General features: G+C 37.9%; 1 protein-coding gene across 3 annotated transcripts in view; it reads left to right on the forward strand.

Annotated features, from left to right (window-relative positions):
* Window positions 1-18,645, forward strand: part of LOC311290741 (solute carrier family 66 member 2) — a 43,051-nt gene that overhangs the window by 13,380 nt on the left and 11,026 nt on the right. For all 3 annotated transcript variants that reach the window (XM_084409429.1, XM_084409428.1, XM_084409430.1), the window contains exon 4: window positions 14,171-14,387. In XM_084409429.1, coding sequence (XP_084265555.1) covers window positions 14,171-14,387 — 217 coding nt within the window. The remainder of the gene's footprint in view (window positions 1-14,170; window positions 14,388-18,645) is intronic.

Below are 18,645 nucleotides of genomic sequence, written 5' to 3' on the forward strand. Positions count from 1 at the left end.
AGGATTTACACACAGTTCTACAGTATAAATTACTACACCTGCTGTTAATATTTACATAGGTCAGGTAGAAAAATTGCATCAAAAGTTAATTTGATGAGAATTTGATTAGACCAAAATAAACAAGCTTTATGTATTTTGTTTGTGATTTGTGTCATGTATGACTATTGTGCATCTGACATAATACTATTATGGTAAATGTGATCGCAATCGCAAATCGCAAATATTTTCACAAATTTCTGGAAATTACCACCACAAAATCAGTCATTTTGACAAAATCACACAAAAAAATCGTGAAATCCTGGAGGGACTGCCTAAAAACATACATTTGACAGTATTTTACAGTAAAATTACACCCAACGTTTTACCATATATGGTACGGTAACTTAATTCACTTTCCAGGTTTCATTTGGATTTTGTTCTGCCCTGACCATGCGTACCATGCTGTGCTTTCTGGACTTCAGTTCCCTCGCTGCCTCATTAAAAATGACCGGCATCAGATACATCTCTCCAATGCCCACTCGGACCTCGGAGTTGAGTTCTGCCTTACTGTCAGCGTCGCTGCATATTTCTTGTAATGGATCCCCACTATTCTTCACTTCTTCCTTTTGCTTTCTCCAGTGAGCCCAGATTCTTTCCTTTGATTGCACTCTCTCGTTCTCACTCGGACTCTAGCTCTCCATCTTTATCTCTCTCTCTCGGCTGTTTCTCTCATTTCCTCACTTGCTCTATCCCTTTCTCCTTTTCTTTGCTTTCTCTCTCAAGGCCCATTAAAACCGGATCTGTATCATCAATCAAACGCGTGCAGACAGATTCCACCTATTTCATCAGGTAGGAGATAAAAGATGCCCACTGCTCTGTGCTACACAGAGCTACATGAGCAGAAGTTGTTTGTTTACCAACAAAGTTTTAATTGTGCATCCGTGTGTGAAGGCTGCATTTGTCCTGTGGATCAACTTCTTGTCTTGACTAGTCACAGCCACTTCACATGAAATGTGTGTTCTAGATCAGCTGTATCTGGGTACTTCTTTTTAAGCAATTTTGTGTTTTTATATATCTGTCGTGAAAATTACACAATGAACAATGTTGTCTATTTGAACAGAAGTCAAGGTAAATCTTAGCCTGGGAATCCAGACCTAAATCTAAAAGATTAATGGTCTGGCGTCGACCAATGAAAATCGGCCAGCTCGAGGGGCGGCACCAAGCATGCATTTGAAAATCTCACTGCACGCAATAGGATAACACTACGACCAATCACAACAATAAACCCCATACGCTTAGCTACCAGCGGAGCTAACTGGTAGATTATACTCTTACCGTATCCGGTCGGCAAAACAGCAAAAACGTCCTTCTTGCAAAGGAACAATTCGAGCGGCGTCTTCTGTTCCTGTTTTAGATAAAAAGCCAAGTCTAACTCGTTCATTGTAGTGGCCAAAGCCGTTTCAAACAACTGGTCTTCATCCATAGCCATCTTGCAATGTTTACTAATGACTTTGACGTCACAGCGCTGTCGTCATCTGTTTAGCTCGCCTCTGGCCCGCCTATATCAGATAACCCGATGTGATTGGTGCAGCTCAGATCGAGGGGCATATTTAATGAGCATCATTACTCGACACCAGAGTAACTCGCTGAGCAAATTCAACTTGTGCTCTCGCGAGAACTCTGGATTACCAGGGTAGGTAAATCTCACTTGTGATCAGAATATGTTTCCGCTCAAGCTTTAATTTTATGAAATTATGCAAGAAGGGTGAAAATATTATTTAATTGTGAGAGCTGTGCACAAAATGTCACCTTTGAAATTAGTCTTAGCAAGACAAAGCAAGCCATTTAATTCCAAAAATGTTCAAAATGTCGTTTCCACCACAGAAATTTATGGTGGAAGTGACACTTTTGGTAGGAATTTTCATGACTTTCCTATAAAAAAAAAGAACGATTATATATTCTTTATATTTATATTTTATGTTTTGTATATTCACTATTGGACATTGTTAGGAGACATAAACTAGTGTAAAAAAAAAAAAGGAGTTTTAAGATATTAGATTTTTTTTAAAGCCCACAGGGATAAAAGTGCCCATAATTGGGTGTCACTTGATTTTCTACATCATTGTAGCATCCTTGAAGACACAAGGCCATCTGTGTCCTCCTTTATACACTTAAGCATCAAGTGAAAGTGTACGTATGACCTTTCACCCTCTTGACTTTGTGGTGAGATGGTGAGATGAAGACGACAGTAAAGCATCAACATTAAAAATGAATGACAGACAGAAAGCAAGAGGAGGTTTGCGGAAATGCATTTGCTAAAAAGAGTCACAGCCTGTTAATGGGATGGGCTGTTGAAAGTGCGTGTGCGTGTGGCCTACTAAACCCTACATTAGATGGCAATATCCCAAATCAAAGATGGCAATATCGAAAAATCATTGTCCTTCTGGGAAATTTGTTTTGGTCCCCATGAGAAAAACAGCTTATAAATCATACTAAGTGATATTTTTTGAAAATGTTAAAATGCAGAAAGTTTTCTGTGATGTTTCTGTTTAGTGTAAAAGGATAGAATATACAGTATAAAAATCATTGTATGGAAAGTCCCCATAAAACATGAAAACACAACGTGTGCGTGCATGTGTGTGCGTGTGTGTGCGTGTTGCATGGCTCTGTAGTCCTGTCCATTTCTTTCTGTGTCTAGTGGGGGCAAATAGCTGACAGTGGTGGGATCTTAGCTCCTACAGGCTGCACTGCGGCATTTCTTAATTCAGAGAGAGATGCAGTAAAAGAGACGGTAAAACTAAATAATTCATTCAAGTCCTGTGGCTGTACATCCTGCTTTTTTATTATACAGCTCTCTTGAATATTTGAGTCATGGCATTCACAGCAGCGGAAGAATAACTAATTGGCGTAAATATCAGAAATTGGAGCACTTAGTGGTAAGTCTGTAGACACACTTATTTGGTCAAAAATAAATATTTACACACTTTTTAGCATTTTTTTCCCCTTTTTTATTCATTTACTTTTTAAACTTATTGTGTTGAAATGGCAGTGGTGGAAATTACATTTTAAACATTTTTGGAATAAAATGGCTAATTTCATCGCTGGAATAATATCTATCAAAATATATACATTGTTAAATAGTATTTTCACACTTTTTGCAGAATTTGTTTCTTTTTGCAGAATTGTTGTCATGGTGGAAATGATGCTACAACCGAGAAACATTTGTTGACCAAATTGATTAATTTTCACACACTAAATATTGAAGTTAAGGCTTGAAGTTAAAAATTAAATGCATTGATTACATGATTTCATTAATGATGAAAGTATAAAATATAAATGATGAAAATAAATGTTGAAAGTCATGTTGAGAAATGTGTGACCTTCATGTAACAAAGGGGTTACACTTTATTTTAAGGTATCATTGTTACAGTGTAATTATTAAGTACTGAGTAATATGAATCAACTATAGGGGTAGGGTAGGATTAGGATTTGGTTGAGGGTTAGTTGCATGTAATTATGCATAATTTACTGTTATTACTATGGTAAGTGCATGTAACATATGTAACAAGGACACTGTAAAATAAAGTGTTACCCAAAAGGGTTCTTGAAACCTTAAAATCAACTCCTCCTGGAGCACAAAAGTTCCCTTATTTGAAGAAACCCACATTTATGAAGAGACAGATTCACCTTGCGGCATTAAAACCCCACATCCTGCTGTAGTTGTTGATGAATTGTTCTGCTCTGACTTTGAAATTAGTTTCTAATCTCTCTTTTTTTTTTTTTTTTTACACCCACTCTCTCACCTCCATCTGTACATTGTCCGTTTTTGTCTTGGTGGCACTTTTTCCCCCTATCTCATTAACATGAGTTTCACGCCCTTCCCTTTCACTGTGAATTATGTAATTGAATGAATTGTGCAGCACATCCTGGATCTCTGCAGTCTTTACGCAGTCATGGTGCGGCACAAACGGCTGCATTGTCATAGCAGGTAAATCTTGCGTTGGCTCAACTTCGTTGTTTGGGGAATCCCTCCTGCAGCGTCTGTGTGTGTGTGTGTTCTCTATGCTGTGTCCTTGGCTCACTGTCATTGTGTTGCGTAGTCTTATGTAACCCGTATCTGAGTTGCTTTTAGTGCTCTCCTCTCTCTCTCTCATCTAGCCTTTCTCTCCCTCTCCTGCATGCCTAATTCTTCCTCATAACTCCAGAATCCCTGATGAAATACTGGTCAGTGCTGACAAGCTGTCCGTTGAGTTTTTTGGCTGGGTAATCGCTGACATGAGGGTAAGATTTCATCATACAGCAGAGGATCCATCACTTGACACTGATGTGGTAGTGTGGACGCAAGAGTTAAGAGTTACTTAATTGGTTTTGAGTGACCTCACACATCCCTTGAAAGTGGACTGTGGCCTCTTATATTGGTTTGACCAGTTTAATTCTACATACCATAAATTTCCCTTATGGCGGACGCCCTTTAAATAGCTGATATGCAATCATTAGTATTTAATATTAAATATTAAGTAAATTTCTATATTTTATATTTACGTAAATGTTAATAAATAATAAGTGTTTTTAAAGATTAACTCAAACTGGTACTGCAATCACTTTCAAATTACTGTAGAGCGGTGTATCCCCTCCCCCTCCCCCCTGACTCGAGGTTGCCAGATAGGCTGCAGGATCCAGCAGGAACGTATGGTGCTACGTAGCTGTGGTAACTAGAGCAGAGCTGGCAACCCGGATGCTGAAACACTACTGACTTCGTGATTGGTAGATAGGTGGAGGGTGGCGCTTCAGGCCAAAACACAAGATGACAACATCAACATCAGTTGAGGGCTGCAACTTCACTTTTTAAATGACAATATCCTGGCCGGACTACTGCTGTCAGTGATATAAGTATTTGAAATGAACATGATTTCTTAATGTCTAGTGACATATCAGGGCCATTTTATGATTAATTGAAATACATTTATTACATACAGCTCCTTTAATGTTGTTAATGTTTATTGTATTTTTAAAATTTCATGTGTGTTACCATGATGGTGTTTAGTGTTTGCGTGAATGACACTGTGCAGCTTCTATCTATCACTATTAACTTTCTTGTGGAAAAGATGCTTGTGATGAGCTTTGATTCATTATGTGACTCTCATCATCACTGTGATTGGTGGTTGTCAGTGTATTACAATGTTACAAAACAGATATTACTTCAATAGGTTGGTAAATTTACATTGTATCAAATAATGAAATGCGTTGTTTACTGTAAATTTAAGTTAAGTCTGTAAAACCTAAAATGTTGCTACCGTATTTTTTACGGTAGAATTCTGGCATTCTGGAATTCGTTTTGCGATCTCGCTAGTTTCCAGAGATTTCTTTTGGATGCGTCTTCTGATAAAACTTCCATTTATTGGTGAAATGATGGGTTTGTGTGACGTTGTAGAGAGGCGTGTTACGGGCGGGTTTTAGTGAAGCGCTGCAGAGCTTTTAGCCCGACGGTGGAAACACAGCATGGTTTTGGGCTCGGTGCTACAGGCCCGGGGTTTTTAGCCCAGCACGGCCCGTTTAAAGCCCTGGTTCGCACTGGCCCGACAGTGGAAATGCGGCTATTAAATACCTTTATCTGCTTTCCTTCATCTCTGAGTGCACCCGTGTTACAGTACAAATATTGTACATCTTTAATTCAAAGCTGAAGTCCTAACGGTTATGAATGGTTAACCTCTTTGCTTTATAAACATTTGTGTGTTTGTTGCAGGCTCAGGGGGCATGACTGTATATAAACTTCTGTTTTCTCAGCACAGCTGGGAAAAGTGATAGAGCTTTCTGCATGAGCCCTCCCTCCATGGCCACCTGCACTTACCGCATTTAGCTGGAAGATGACTGAAGGCACAGGTGGACCTAAATAATTGCCTTTGCAAAGCGATCTCGATGTCATTTCCTGAGGTTAGAGATTGGTTAAGGATGACTAGTGAACTCAAACAGAATAGACATGCAGGCTACAGTCTGAGACAATGCTTTCACACTCAAACTACTAATCTCTCTTTTCCCCTCTCATTTTATGGCCACTTAGATTTATCACAGAACGATTTAGATTTTGTAGGATAATCCAGACACATGCACACACATTGCGCGAAGGTGATCTGTATGACCATCAGTGGCAAAGCAGCTGGACAGGGAGAAAGTGTGATAAGCAGAGATGGTCTGAAGAAAATTAGGCCTCTGTTCAATAATGGCTTCAAATATCGACCAGTATACACCATCAACAAGAGAGCTGAGAGGAAGATAGGCAGCTTTAAATGACTGATAATCCCTAGTGTACGTGCTCTCTGATGTGGTTGGGAGACCTTCTTCCATAGGTTTAGTTTGCGATGAACAATGACTGACCTCGTAGCTAAAAACCTGGTGTAGGGGAGAGCGGGGCACAACCTAACACATTTTGGTTTTGGCTCAATTATTAAAAACATATTTAAGTTAGATTCTTTTTTTCTTTTTTTTTTGACAAGCAGCATACACATCTCTGCTGCAAATGAACACTTAACAATTTAACCATTTTCATACAGTTGCACTGAAAGTGACAGAAGTGCAAATGTTACAACTTACCCCATATGCGGGGTTAATTGTAACAGACAGCGGGGTTAGTTGTAACACTTGTAACACACATAATTCAGTACTATTTGATCTGTATAGTTTGTACATCTGTATAGATAGATGTCCATACATCCATCCCTCATCCAATCATCCTTTTATGGATCAATATCATGGATAAAGATATAGGAAAGGGCTGCACAGTTTTGCAATAAATAAAATCAAATATTGTAATTGCAATTGAATTATATTTGTGTGTAAGCTGCATGCAAAATTATTATTATTAATAGTAATATAAAAATGAGCTCAAAAGCACATTTTAAAGGGTTTATTGTATGAAAAACAGGCTATATTCTTAATAAATAAACAAGTGATCATTGCATAGTAAACAAATGTGAAGAAAAAGAAAATCATACTTTGACATTTAAATTCCAACATTGTTTGTGAAAGTCCAACAAAGTTAAATGTGGCAAAATAAATATATTTTGCCGTTTTCATTTCATTATCGTTGTACACTTGGCGGCTTAGTTGTAACACTATTCTACAACTAACCCCACTGTGTAAAAAAATATTTTAAGCCTAGCTGACAGTAGGCTCATTCACTTGAGTGACAATCACGCAGTGTGAATTATCAAAGATGATCTAAGTGATTCCCTGGAGGTTCGAAATTCCATGTCAACCTTTCTTGGTCATTGTGAAAACTTACCTAAACCACATGCGCCAAAGTAGCCGGAGCAACTTTTCTCTATTTATAGATATGAGACACGCACAGGCGAGTGACATTTGTACGTAATTTCCCGTAAAAAACCTTGACTGGTCTAAAATATAAATACTTATAATAGGATTACCATAGTGAATTAGAGTAAGACAAAAATATGTTTTGGATGAAGGACTGATGATGTATTGACTTCATTTTAAACATAAAACAGTTACATAGTGTACAATTACTCTTTTTTTATTGCTTCAGTACCTCTATCCTAAATTAATATTCATGAGTTGCAGTACTGCCATTGCATGACATCACAATCAGCGAATTATCAGCTCTCCTATTTCAAGCATCACTGTTGGCTACCTAGAGTAATCTTGCTGTGCTGTGATTGCAGTATGTTCTAGTTTTGGTTGTTGCGATAGAGTTCCAATGCGATGTTACGAGTGAAGTTAATCCGTAAGAGTCGCCACCCTCTTTAACCCAAGGGTGCTTTGTGAGAGAAAAGCATCAACCTTCATGGATCACAAAAGGTCACACTGTAGTGCTGTGAATTACTTAGGTTAAATTAATCATTCGACTTTGTATTGTCATGCAGTCAAACCCCTAGTGACATCTCTCTGGGGTCTTCACATATGTTCAACCTCTAGATGCTTAAGTATTTTCTCAGCACAAGCTGTTTTAGTCATTCCCCTTGGGGTCAAATGCTTAATTACCCCTCCTGATCCCCTACCTAATTATCTTTTTCATCTAATTTAAAGTCACTTATAGGTAGGATCTCGATCGATTACCTATTTCCAACACTAAATGTTATCCAGCCAAGGGCAAACCTTGAGGCGACCCATCACACTATCATAGTTTTCTTAATGATATATTGCTGTAAAGTTGCATCAGTGCATCAGGGCTGTCAGAGCTCACTGAGGTCACCTGTAGGTTGTGGAAACATTTGGGTCGGGGTGTTCGATGTGGGACTTTTGTGCTTGACCTCTGCCTGTTCCAGATGTTTCCTCATAATCCCATCAAGCTGTTTCACAACAAATTTGGCACATGCATGTGAAAAGCACTTTTCCTTGATTAACAGCTTCGCTAATTAACCCACAAGGTTGCTAATTAAAATTCAGAGAGCTCCACATGGATGTTAATGTAGATAGACTGGTCACACTTGGCAGGAATTAAGTGCATGCTATGAGCACACATGCATGAAATCCTATGCAAAGTAGTGTATATGTATCACTGTGTTGCATGAATATTCATTGAGTGGATCAGCTCAGAGTAGTTTTGATTGTGTCAGTCAAAAAGACAGAATGAGAAGGTTCATTAGGACTCATACTGCTTATCATGGATAAATTGTGTGCATGAGAGAGAGAGAAAGAACTGCTTAATATAAATAGAATGGTCACACTTGACAGAAAGTATGTTGAACACATGCATACTAAGCATCAATGCAAAGCAGTATCACCACGTTGTATAAATATTCATAAAGTGCATCAGTTCTGAGTAGTTGTGATTATGTCGGTCAAAAACACTAAGAAAATAAGAGCTGTACTGAATATTTATGGTTTATGGAGGTGGAGTCAAGACTCATGTAGGTTATTGATAGACTGACGTGTGTGTGTGTACTAAACATGCTATTTCTGAACAGTTCTGGGCATCTGTTCTTAAGCATGCCTACTTTAATTAGTGTTCTCAAAACCCAGAAACCTAGTGCAACCACCATAGATGGCATCCACACATTGGTAGGGACATAGAAAAATCATTTCCAACACATTATAAATCTCATCAGGCTCTTTTCATTAGTATGACATGAATGCAAGTGCCATTTAAAAGCCTAAAAATTTTACTTTCTGAAAAGTTGCTTTATTAGGCCTAAAGTATTATTGCAACAAATGTCATTCTAAAATGCATATTAAAACAGTGAAATCACTCTGGAATTCTGTCCTGTCTTGGCTGCACTCGAGACGGTGACTAATTAAAATTTTGGAACTTTTGTCGCACGAGTCGCATCACTTGACATGCTTATGGCCCTGTTCACACCGCCAGCAGATGCCAGATTAGCCAGAACCGATACTATATAGTAGACATACTACTACACACATATACATACATGCATACATACATACATACTTTTGACTGTATTTATATCAGATGCTCACCAGGATTTAAAACAGGAATTTTTAAATATTATTACAGTTTTTCAAAGAAAACTTGTCTATTTTAATACATTTAATACATTTTAAAAATGTAATTTATTCCTGTGATGGAAAAGTCGTTTTTAATCAGCCTTTACCTCAGACTTCATTGTCACAATCCTTCAGAAATATTGTGAAATATTATTACAATTTACCATATGAGAATGAAAGATAATGTGAATGATCTTATCTTTACAAGGGCTGCATGTATTTATTTATTATTTTTTATATTTGTAAGTCTGTCTAAATTGGTCCAATGGCAGTATCTGATAGAACGGGTGAAGGTCTCTGCGCGTTACTGTCTTTTCCGCGTGGCAAAGTAATTTAGTTCCAATTTAACTTATCTGACTCCATTTTATCACAACCTCGAATTTTGGTTAGAATGCCAATTGGTCAATGGTCTTTAATAGTTTAGCAGCACATTTGATTATTCTTTTCAACTCTTTACTTATATTTTACCCATTCATATTAGGAAGCTATGTTGCTTTGAGGTCCTCACGCCTTCTGCTTAACGCGGGTCTCACAATCACAAGCTCGTCAGTTTTGGTCATTAAACAGAGGTAATTGGCTATATATCTAAGATGGTCGTATTCACGCTTACACAATCAAAGATACTTTGGTATAGCCCCCGTGGTTTTGCACACACTTAAATTTAAAGTAACGTTTACTTCAGGCAGAGGTATGGCCACTACTACAGATATAAGTAGACCAACATTACTTCTCTTATACTAGCTTTGGATTGGCCATGCCGTGGTTTCCCACGTACACTTATCTAAAGTAACATTAAATTAAAACAGAGGTAAGACACACCCAAATTTAGATTGGTCAAGCAGCACTTTTGCTGTTCTAAACGGAAATTCACTTCTTTCTTCTTTCTTCACTAATCTGATGCCGAACATACGAATCTGTTTAATCTACTTGGGAAAACAATTTCAGAGTCAGTCAGAATAAAACCAAATGTTTACAGTTTATTATGTCAGGTAAATGTATCATGCCAATTTCATAATCAGTTCAAATGTAATAAATATAAAACATCAAATGCTCTGGAATAAATAGAAAAGATGCATGATGCTGAGTGTATTGCCCACACTCCGCATCACAGGCTAATTTGAGCTACAAATCGGGCTGAGCCTCTCGTTGCATTTCTTTATATAGACAGAAACTTCTTTTACATGGAAACATTTGCTAACAATGGGAATTTGCATTCAGAGTTGTTTACACCTTTTGGGCAGGATGCCATTTGCCTGGAAGACACACCCTCCTATGTGTGCAAATTATCTCTAAACTCTTAAAAACTTTATTACCTTTTGGTTTACTACTTTGGGAATGAGACCTTTGTACCAGTCGCACTGAGACATTTCAAATGATACCAAACATGTATAATACTGTATGATAATTATTCACATTAAACCATATAGATCTTTGGGTGAATTTTGGTGATCTGAGCATGAGAGAGAGAATGAATGGGGGAAGAGGGAAAGAGATGTAAATTAGGATGATTCTGAGGTGAGACTTGCGTCTCAAATGGTGATGCTAACTTCACAAGAGAGAGTTTAAATGTTAATTTCCTTTGTTTTCTCAGTCAGTATTCACGTCTTACATATTTATTGCTTTAGCATTTACTGTTTTGTGGTAGCACATAATCAAGCTTTCATAGCATACCAGAGATATGTGCATCTGCAAATTAATATGCATGATCATGCATGCATGCAAAATGAATCTGTGTATAAATAAACACTCATGGAATTCTGCAAACTGGACTACTTCTTCAAAATAGCCTTAGTGTGCAGTGTGCAGCTTATGGGTAGAGCCAGCAAAATTTGACATAGGGCCCTTGGTTAAACCTCTACATCCAGGCATGGACAGAATATAAGAAAGGCTTGATCAGGCTGTAGACCTTGGGAACAGAGGTTTCTCCAAAGGTTCCTTGTTGCTTATTGTTGTTGCTGAGATTGAAGTGCCTCATAAAGCAGTAGGGACGGTAAAACCTCTTGTATCTGCAGATGTTGTGGCCTGAAAGCTTCACTGATGTGAGTTTTTTTTTTTATTTTTTTTTTTAGAGAATAGAGCCACTGCAAATACAAAGGTTAAGCCAAACTTCCGACAATGATAGATGCTATAGTAATTGATATGTTTGATCTGTCGACATCTGAGAAGAAAAGGCTCTGCTCTTGTTTTTTGCACCTTTATATTCTGTTTTGAAGTGTGACCGTTCCGTTGAATGCCACCAGTGGATAACAAGACGTTCTGGAGCATGACAGGTTATAGCTTGCACATCAGCCAGGATGAAGGATGATGGCATTTATAAGCGGTTTCTAGGGTATTCTGGTTGTTTGCAGGTCGAGAGAGAAAAAAAAGAGGCAAGAATCTATGACATTCTGGTCCAAAATTATGGTTTGGATGACCTGTTCTGTGTAATTCTGTGGTGTGTGTGTGTGTGTTTCGTCTTATTTTTTATTTATTTTTTTGTCTGTTATATTGTCTGTCAGTTCATTTGTGTAGAAAAATAACAGCAGATCTCTCCTCAAGGAACAAGCAGTGATCTGCTAGTTATGTACATTTGAGCAAGATTGTGGGTTTGCTTTTTCTTATACTTTCCTTCCTAGCTTAGCACTTAACTTTTATGTGATTTCCGAGGCTTTCTAATTCCTGATCTTATCTGTACTCTAATTTCAAGCTGTGAGTTTTCTGATAATATGATGCATTAATTAGGCAAACACATTGAAATGTCCTTTACAACACAATCATGCAAATATTTCAGAGCAGCGGATGGCTAGGCAACCACACTACAGTACCGGCGCCTGTCAGGTAGATGCATACAAGTAATCAGAGCATAAAACCTACTAAATGACAGCGTGTGGTCTGTGGGCTCTCTACCACTCAACGTGACACTCCAGTCAGAGCTGTAACAAATAGGGCTATTATTTAGCTATCAATTCTCTGGAGCTGATGTCAGCTCATTTAAGGATCCTGTGCTATCAGTATGGGAGAGAGACAGGTAGTCATTGATCATGTCAGGATGTCTTACATGGTGTGTGATCACTAATGTAGAGATGACCAATGTGACGAAGAAGCCTGTCTTCACTATCCTGTGTCTTTTTTGTCTCCTCACTGGTATTTGAGAGACTGGACAGAACATGTCCTACATTTGCCATACATTCTAAAAATATTTCCATTTTGATAATAATTAGAGAAGATCACTACACTCTTAAAATGACATCTATCTATCTATCTATCTATCTATCTATCTATCTATCTATCTATCTATCTATCTATCTATCTATCTATCTATCTATCTATCTATCTATCTATCTATCTATCTATCTATCCATCTATCCATCTATCGTTCGTTCGTTCAAATAGCAAATGCATTTGCACCCATTTGTGTGCCCACATTTGTGCGCAATATTTTTCTTGTTATTTAAAGGGCTCATTGGTAATATGAGCCTATAGGCGGGTGCACAATGCATGTACACTCTGCTTAGGGCAGCAGCACACAAACATACCAAATATTAAAAATAAAAGGATTACAATGTAAAAAAATATTATTGTGTACATAATATGGTGGAATCCGTTCTGCTTGCACGCTTTAACACGAGCAGATCCGTTTCCTCTCTGGAGAAGGGTTCAGTCTTTCCGCTATGGCGCGAACGCAACTGGCTTTTAAAGGGAATGGGAGGTTTATTGCACATTACGCCCAAAACACACGCCCATTTTTCCCGTCATTAAATGAGCAAAAGTGGATTCGGACATGCCCTAAGTGCACTTGTGCCGTGCGGTTTAGATCATGTGCTTAGATTGTTAAAATAGGGTCTGTCTGTCTAGGTTGCAGTCTCTGTATATGTATCTATCCACAGACATCCCACCTCTCCTGAAAGTTCTGGGAGTCTCCAGCATATTGATAGTCCCTGACGCCTGCAAATTATAAAACATATCCCCAAAATCGAGCGTGCGAGAGAGAAGCACTGTTTCCACTTGGTATTGGATGGTGATGATCAGCCAAGACACATTACCATTTTCACCTGGTATTATCACACATTTCAAATATGTCTCATGTGACCACTTGCGTTCGGATGTCCTATTATATCATCTACGTCACTTTCACTTTATGTACTGTACATGGAGATGTTATATTGCAATGGCGATGCAACATTTTCAGTGGCCATCACTTCAATCTTCAGTGTTTCTTTCCAAAACAATTTTAAACAAAATGTACTGCCCCTAAACTTTTGTATATATATCCATGTGCAAATATAACAGTAGTATATATGTAATACATATGGCTTTCTTTGCCTTGGACTCAATTACATTCATGGTCTTTATTTTATGTGAGTGCTTAATCTTCACTGCTGAATATTTGGCTGTGTTCCCCTGTAGAGCCTGGTCATTTATTTCATGGCTCTCAGGAAAATTGTACATGAAATGTTGAGTTGTCGTAAATGGGTTTCTTTATATAATGCAGAATTGCAGAGAGAGGCATACAGGTTTCAAAGCTCATTTAACTTTTCATAGCGTGAGAGAGTTTGTGTGAGGTGTAGAGCATTGTGATATGCATACTAATGATAAAATGCTTCAAAGTTTCCCTTTCCCTTTTTTCTTGGGTAGTTGTTATAGAGAAGATTTTTGGAGATATCTTTTTGTCTGTAAATGAAATACTTGGAGAATATTTTTAATGCATTTTTATGATTCTTTATATCTTTTTCTTTCTTTGTCTCTCTTCCAGATTTGGACCTTCGGTATTTCTGGAGCTGGAGTTCTTTTGAGGACTATCTGGTGTTCTGCTTTGCCTTCATGTTGCTGTGTGCTTTCATAACATTCCTCTTTTTGGACTGGGTCCTATTTGTGGAGACCCTGGGCTCTTTGGCGGTGATGTTTGAAGCCATGTTGGGCCTGCCTCAGCTGCTGCAGAACTACAACAACCGCTCCACCAGAGGCATGAGGTAAAGAAAGGCCAAACTATTATTGATCACTCTTTAAGATGCTTCATTTGGGCCCCTTAATTGTTGTGTTTAAAATGTTGCATTAAGGGTGTGTTCTATTAGCCTGGTAATACCAAACTCTGCTACTTCGCTTTGCTTCGTAGACAGAGTCTGGCATGGCATAATTGAAAAGCGTTTTCTTTCTCGCGGGGGGGCGCTTGTCTGAAGTTTAAAATCATTGGTTACCCGTAAGCCAATCACATAACGTTTGGTTATGGCGTGTGTTATGCGCATGCTCAGCCGCATCTAACTTCCACTGTAAACACATGTATGATGCGAAAACAAAACCATCGAGCGAAATACCGGAGTGAACATGGCTGTGAACGACTTTTGCAGATTATGTGAAGTAAATCTACACATCCACGGTACAATCAGCGTCTACGTCACGGCTCTCAGCCCGCCCTCTGTTCGTTGATTGGCCGGCTGTTTTGAGGCCGGAGGAAAACGGGGAAAACGGTCGCTATCTCAGACTGAGTACAGAAGCGAACTGAAATTGAGCGGAAGCACGAAGTCTGACGTAGTCAGGCTAGTGTTCTATAGGTCTTTTAAAAATAAAAACCCGACCTGAGGCAAACCCGGTAAAATTAGACCAGATTCCGACCCGACGGCAATTTTTTTCTAACCCGATTGGACCCGAAAGTTTGGCCTTAACTGCATTTAGATGGTTTTCTGCAAACTATCTAGCAACAGTACATTGGTTTTCCACTTGGGCGAGCACCTCCAAGTATATAAAACATAATCATAAGCATTATGTTTCACCTCAAATGTCAAGGAAATTTATATGTATTTTAATATTAAGAAGCAAATTCCCAAACTCATTCTCGGGAATGGCTTGGGTATTTGGTTTATGCGAAGTGAGCGCTGCTGCTACATGGACCAGTATCCTGGAGGGTTTGGTCATTTATACATGGAAGTGTGTATTGACAGAGAAGGGGTAAAATAAATTGTCATACAATTATTTAATATGCATTTGGTTTAAATAATAATATATTGTAAAACACCTAAAAACTAATAGTGGAAAGTTGGCATATTTTAAAATAATTCAGATCTTCTTGGGTCCATTCGGTAAAAGCACTTTTTTTATTTTTATTACCAAAGACCCGAGGCTACTAATATCAGTCCTGACCCGTATCCAAGGTAAAAGTTTTGGACCCAAACCTGCTCAGGACCTTGGGTCGGACCCGTTTTCGGATCCAAGTGGACCTGTGAAGACCTTTACACTTGTAGTTTGGTTCTCTTGGTTCTTTTGTTCTAGAACCAAAAAAGAAAATGATACATTTAGTCCTGGTTCACACTGTCATTTTTAACACTGAACATGAAGATAAAATAAAAAATACTTTTATGATGTATATTTTTTAACGGATCTTACCAAACATCCAAACCATGTATGTGCTTGTTTTATGTGCGCACATATGATGGTATTTTTTTACCAGCTGAGAACTCACGAAGAGCCAAAAGGAGTCAAAACAGAGCCAGGAATTCCACCGTTGCACACAAATAAAGATCTGCTTCAAGGAGATGGCGGTTTTGGCGCCTGTACCAAACTGTAATGGGTAACATCGCTCCTGCGATGAGAAGAACCAGGTTTTCTTGAGCATTCTGTCCTTTTTAGGATCACATCTTCTGACATCACATCCTGTTTTTGGTTTGTTTAGATGTCTTTAGTATGTGTAGTGTTCATATTTCAGTCGAACCGCACCGCAGGTGGGTCTCGGTCTGCTTGTTTGGTGAACACTAGGGTTTGGATGGCAGCTTTCACACGTATTTCAATGAACTGCACTAACAGAGAAATTGCACTGAAGGTAATTTTAATCAAACCAAACCTGCTAAATGTGAACACACCCTGTGGAAAATGCAAACCCAGAATGAATTGTAAGAAAAATGCATTTAAAGTAATATTGACGAAATATTAGGGATGCACAATATACCAGTATCATATAATTTATCAGCTGATATTAGAGGTATTGGTCGATATTTGATACTTAATTGTCCATGTAGGTGTAGATGATGACACTGGTAAAGTACATTTTTAAAAACACCAATCATTTATTAACAACTCTATCCTAAATAAATCTCAAAATGATTATACATTTTTCACACTGTACATTATAATGTTGTGATGATTAAATTCACTTGTACTATTTTAAACAATTGATTTTAGTTTTCAGTGTTTTATATTTGAGTTAATTAGACAAAATAATATAGGTTTTTTTTTTTTATATATTGCCACTTATCAGCTTATCTGTCTGATTTTTTTTTATTGGTGAATCCCTAATAAATATATAGTTATATTTCATTCATTACTGAAATTATTTCAAGCTACTGGAAAATTGACTATTTACCCAGTATTGGTGAATATAATGAAATCCAATCTTCTGTGTGCATAGACCTTTTGCCCATGTAAAACAATCACTTCAACACTACTGTCCATGTATGTTATGGTTCCATGTTATGTAGCATTTAAAACATTGTAGCATTCAAAACATGTTACAGCCTATGCTACACAACCTTGTTTGTTTTTTTTTATTATGTTTTTGCCCATTGGTTGCCATAATGTGTGTTAATGTCATCTGTGCCATGGCAGGTGGAAGGAGAGAAGGTTAAAATCACACACAGTAATTATTTGCAGGATATGCCTCACTCGAGACATCCCTCATTAAAGGCACATAATGAAGATTATTAAAATTAGACAGCTAATGAGCTTGTTAATTGATGTTACAGCCCACACTGCTCAAATCCAAAGACTCCTTGGTGAAACAAAGTTGACCTTACTGGTACTTTTTGAAAAAAGCTCAAAATGAGAGCAAGAGAGAATTTAGAGTAAAGCTAATATCTTTAGCCTCCAGCTACAGTCAGCATAATAATCACAATATCAGCTCCACCTTAGCTGAAGCCAGCACTTTTTTTCTTTCTCTCTCTTTCTTTTTTTTTTTTTTTTAAATAAAGGGAAAAAGCCCTTCATCTCATGGTCTGTTCCACAGAAACTGATGTGACACACGCTCCAGGCTCCTCTTTATGAGCCAAATTAAACATTGTGAGCACAGTTTAGGCTGAGAGAGGGAAAATGGAGGCCAATGTAAATGGTGTTTCTCCGGAAATCCATCTTTTTGTGAACACAATGAATGTGTCACCACCGTCGCGTGTAGTGTGTAATGCCTTTGCCCTTGATGTGATTTCAGTGTCTGCAGGCGTTGAGGGCCCTCGACCGATCACTGCACTGACATCTGTGTTTTTTGTACAAATGCATGTGTGAATTTATTGTTGGTGAAGCCTTTGGAATCATGGTTCAGAGTATATTTTTGAAGCTGCCCATCAACATATATCCGTGGAAGATACCAAGACAGTATGTCAGTGTTTGTGTGTGTATACAGTATATTGTGTATTTATATCAGTGTATAAATATGTAATGAACCTTTAAACCCGAGAAGGCTGCACCCAAACATTTTGGGATTTTATCTAAAATGATTAAATCGCATTTGTGATCTCTTTACAGAGTGCACCTCTTGATGGAAACATTTATATCCATCAGGAGGTGCATCAATTTTTGGTCAAGCTCATGTATTGACAATGCAAGAGTCAAGCTCTCTGTAAAGTCTACTTCAGCACATCTGAAAGACTTTCAATGAATTTAAGGTCTGGACTCAGTGGTGCCAATTCATGTGTGAAAATTATTCTTTATCCATTCTTTAATCCATTCTTTCATAATTTGAGCCTGATAAATCTTGGCATTGTCGTCCTGGAATATGGTCATGATGTGTCTTCTTACATGGTTGTTTAAGAAATTAAAAGATACACACTCCATCAATTAGGGTTAGAAGAACTGTTGCCAAACATATAACATGCTAGACACATAATAATCACTGCAATAATGATCCAGTCATCGACACTTAAACATTTCCCTATTTAGATCCAAATAGCAATTTTTCAAAAAAAAAATTTGGCCGGGCACTGTATATTAGTTTACTATCATGCAATATGGTAAACGTGTTTTGATGTCATGACATAGGATTATACAAGTAACCACTAAAAATAAGTCCTTTTTGTCTCTGAAATACACGTGAAAAGGGATGAAAATAGTTGGTGTTTAACTGCCACTAGTGTTCATTTTTGCTGAAAAGTGTGTGAATTGTATGTATAGGTAAGTTTTGGGAGTTTGTTTTCAATGAGCACAATGTCTGTGGCCAGCATACAACTCTAGGTTGTGGAACAGAGCTTGTGT

Source organism: Rutilus rutilus, assembly GCF_951802725.1.
Source record: "Rutilus rutilus genome assembly, chromosome: 5".
Classification (NCBI taxonomy): Eukaryota; Metazoa; Chordata; class Actinopteri; order Cypriniformes; family Leuciscidae; genus Rutilus; species Rutilus rutilus.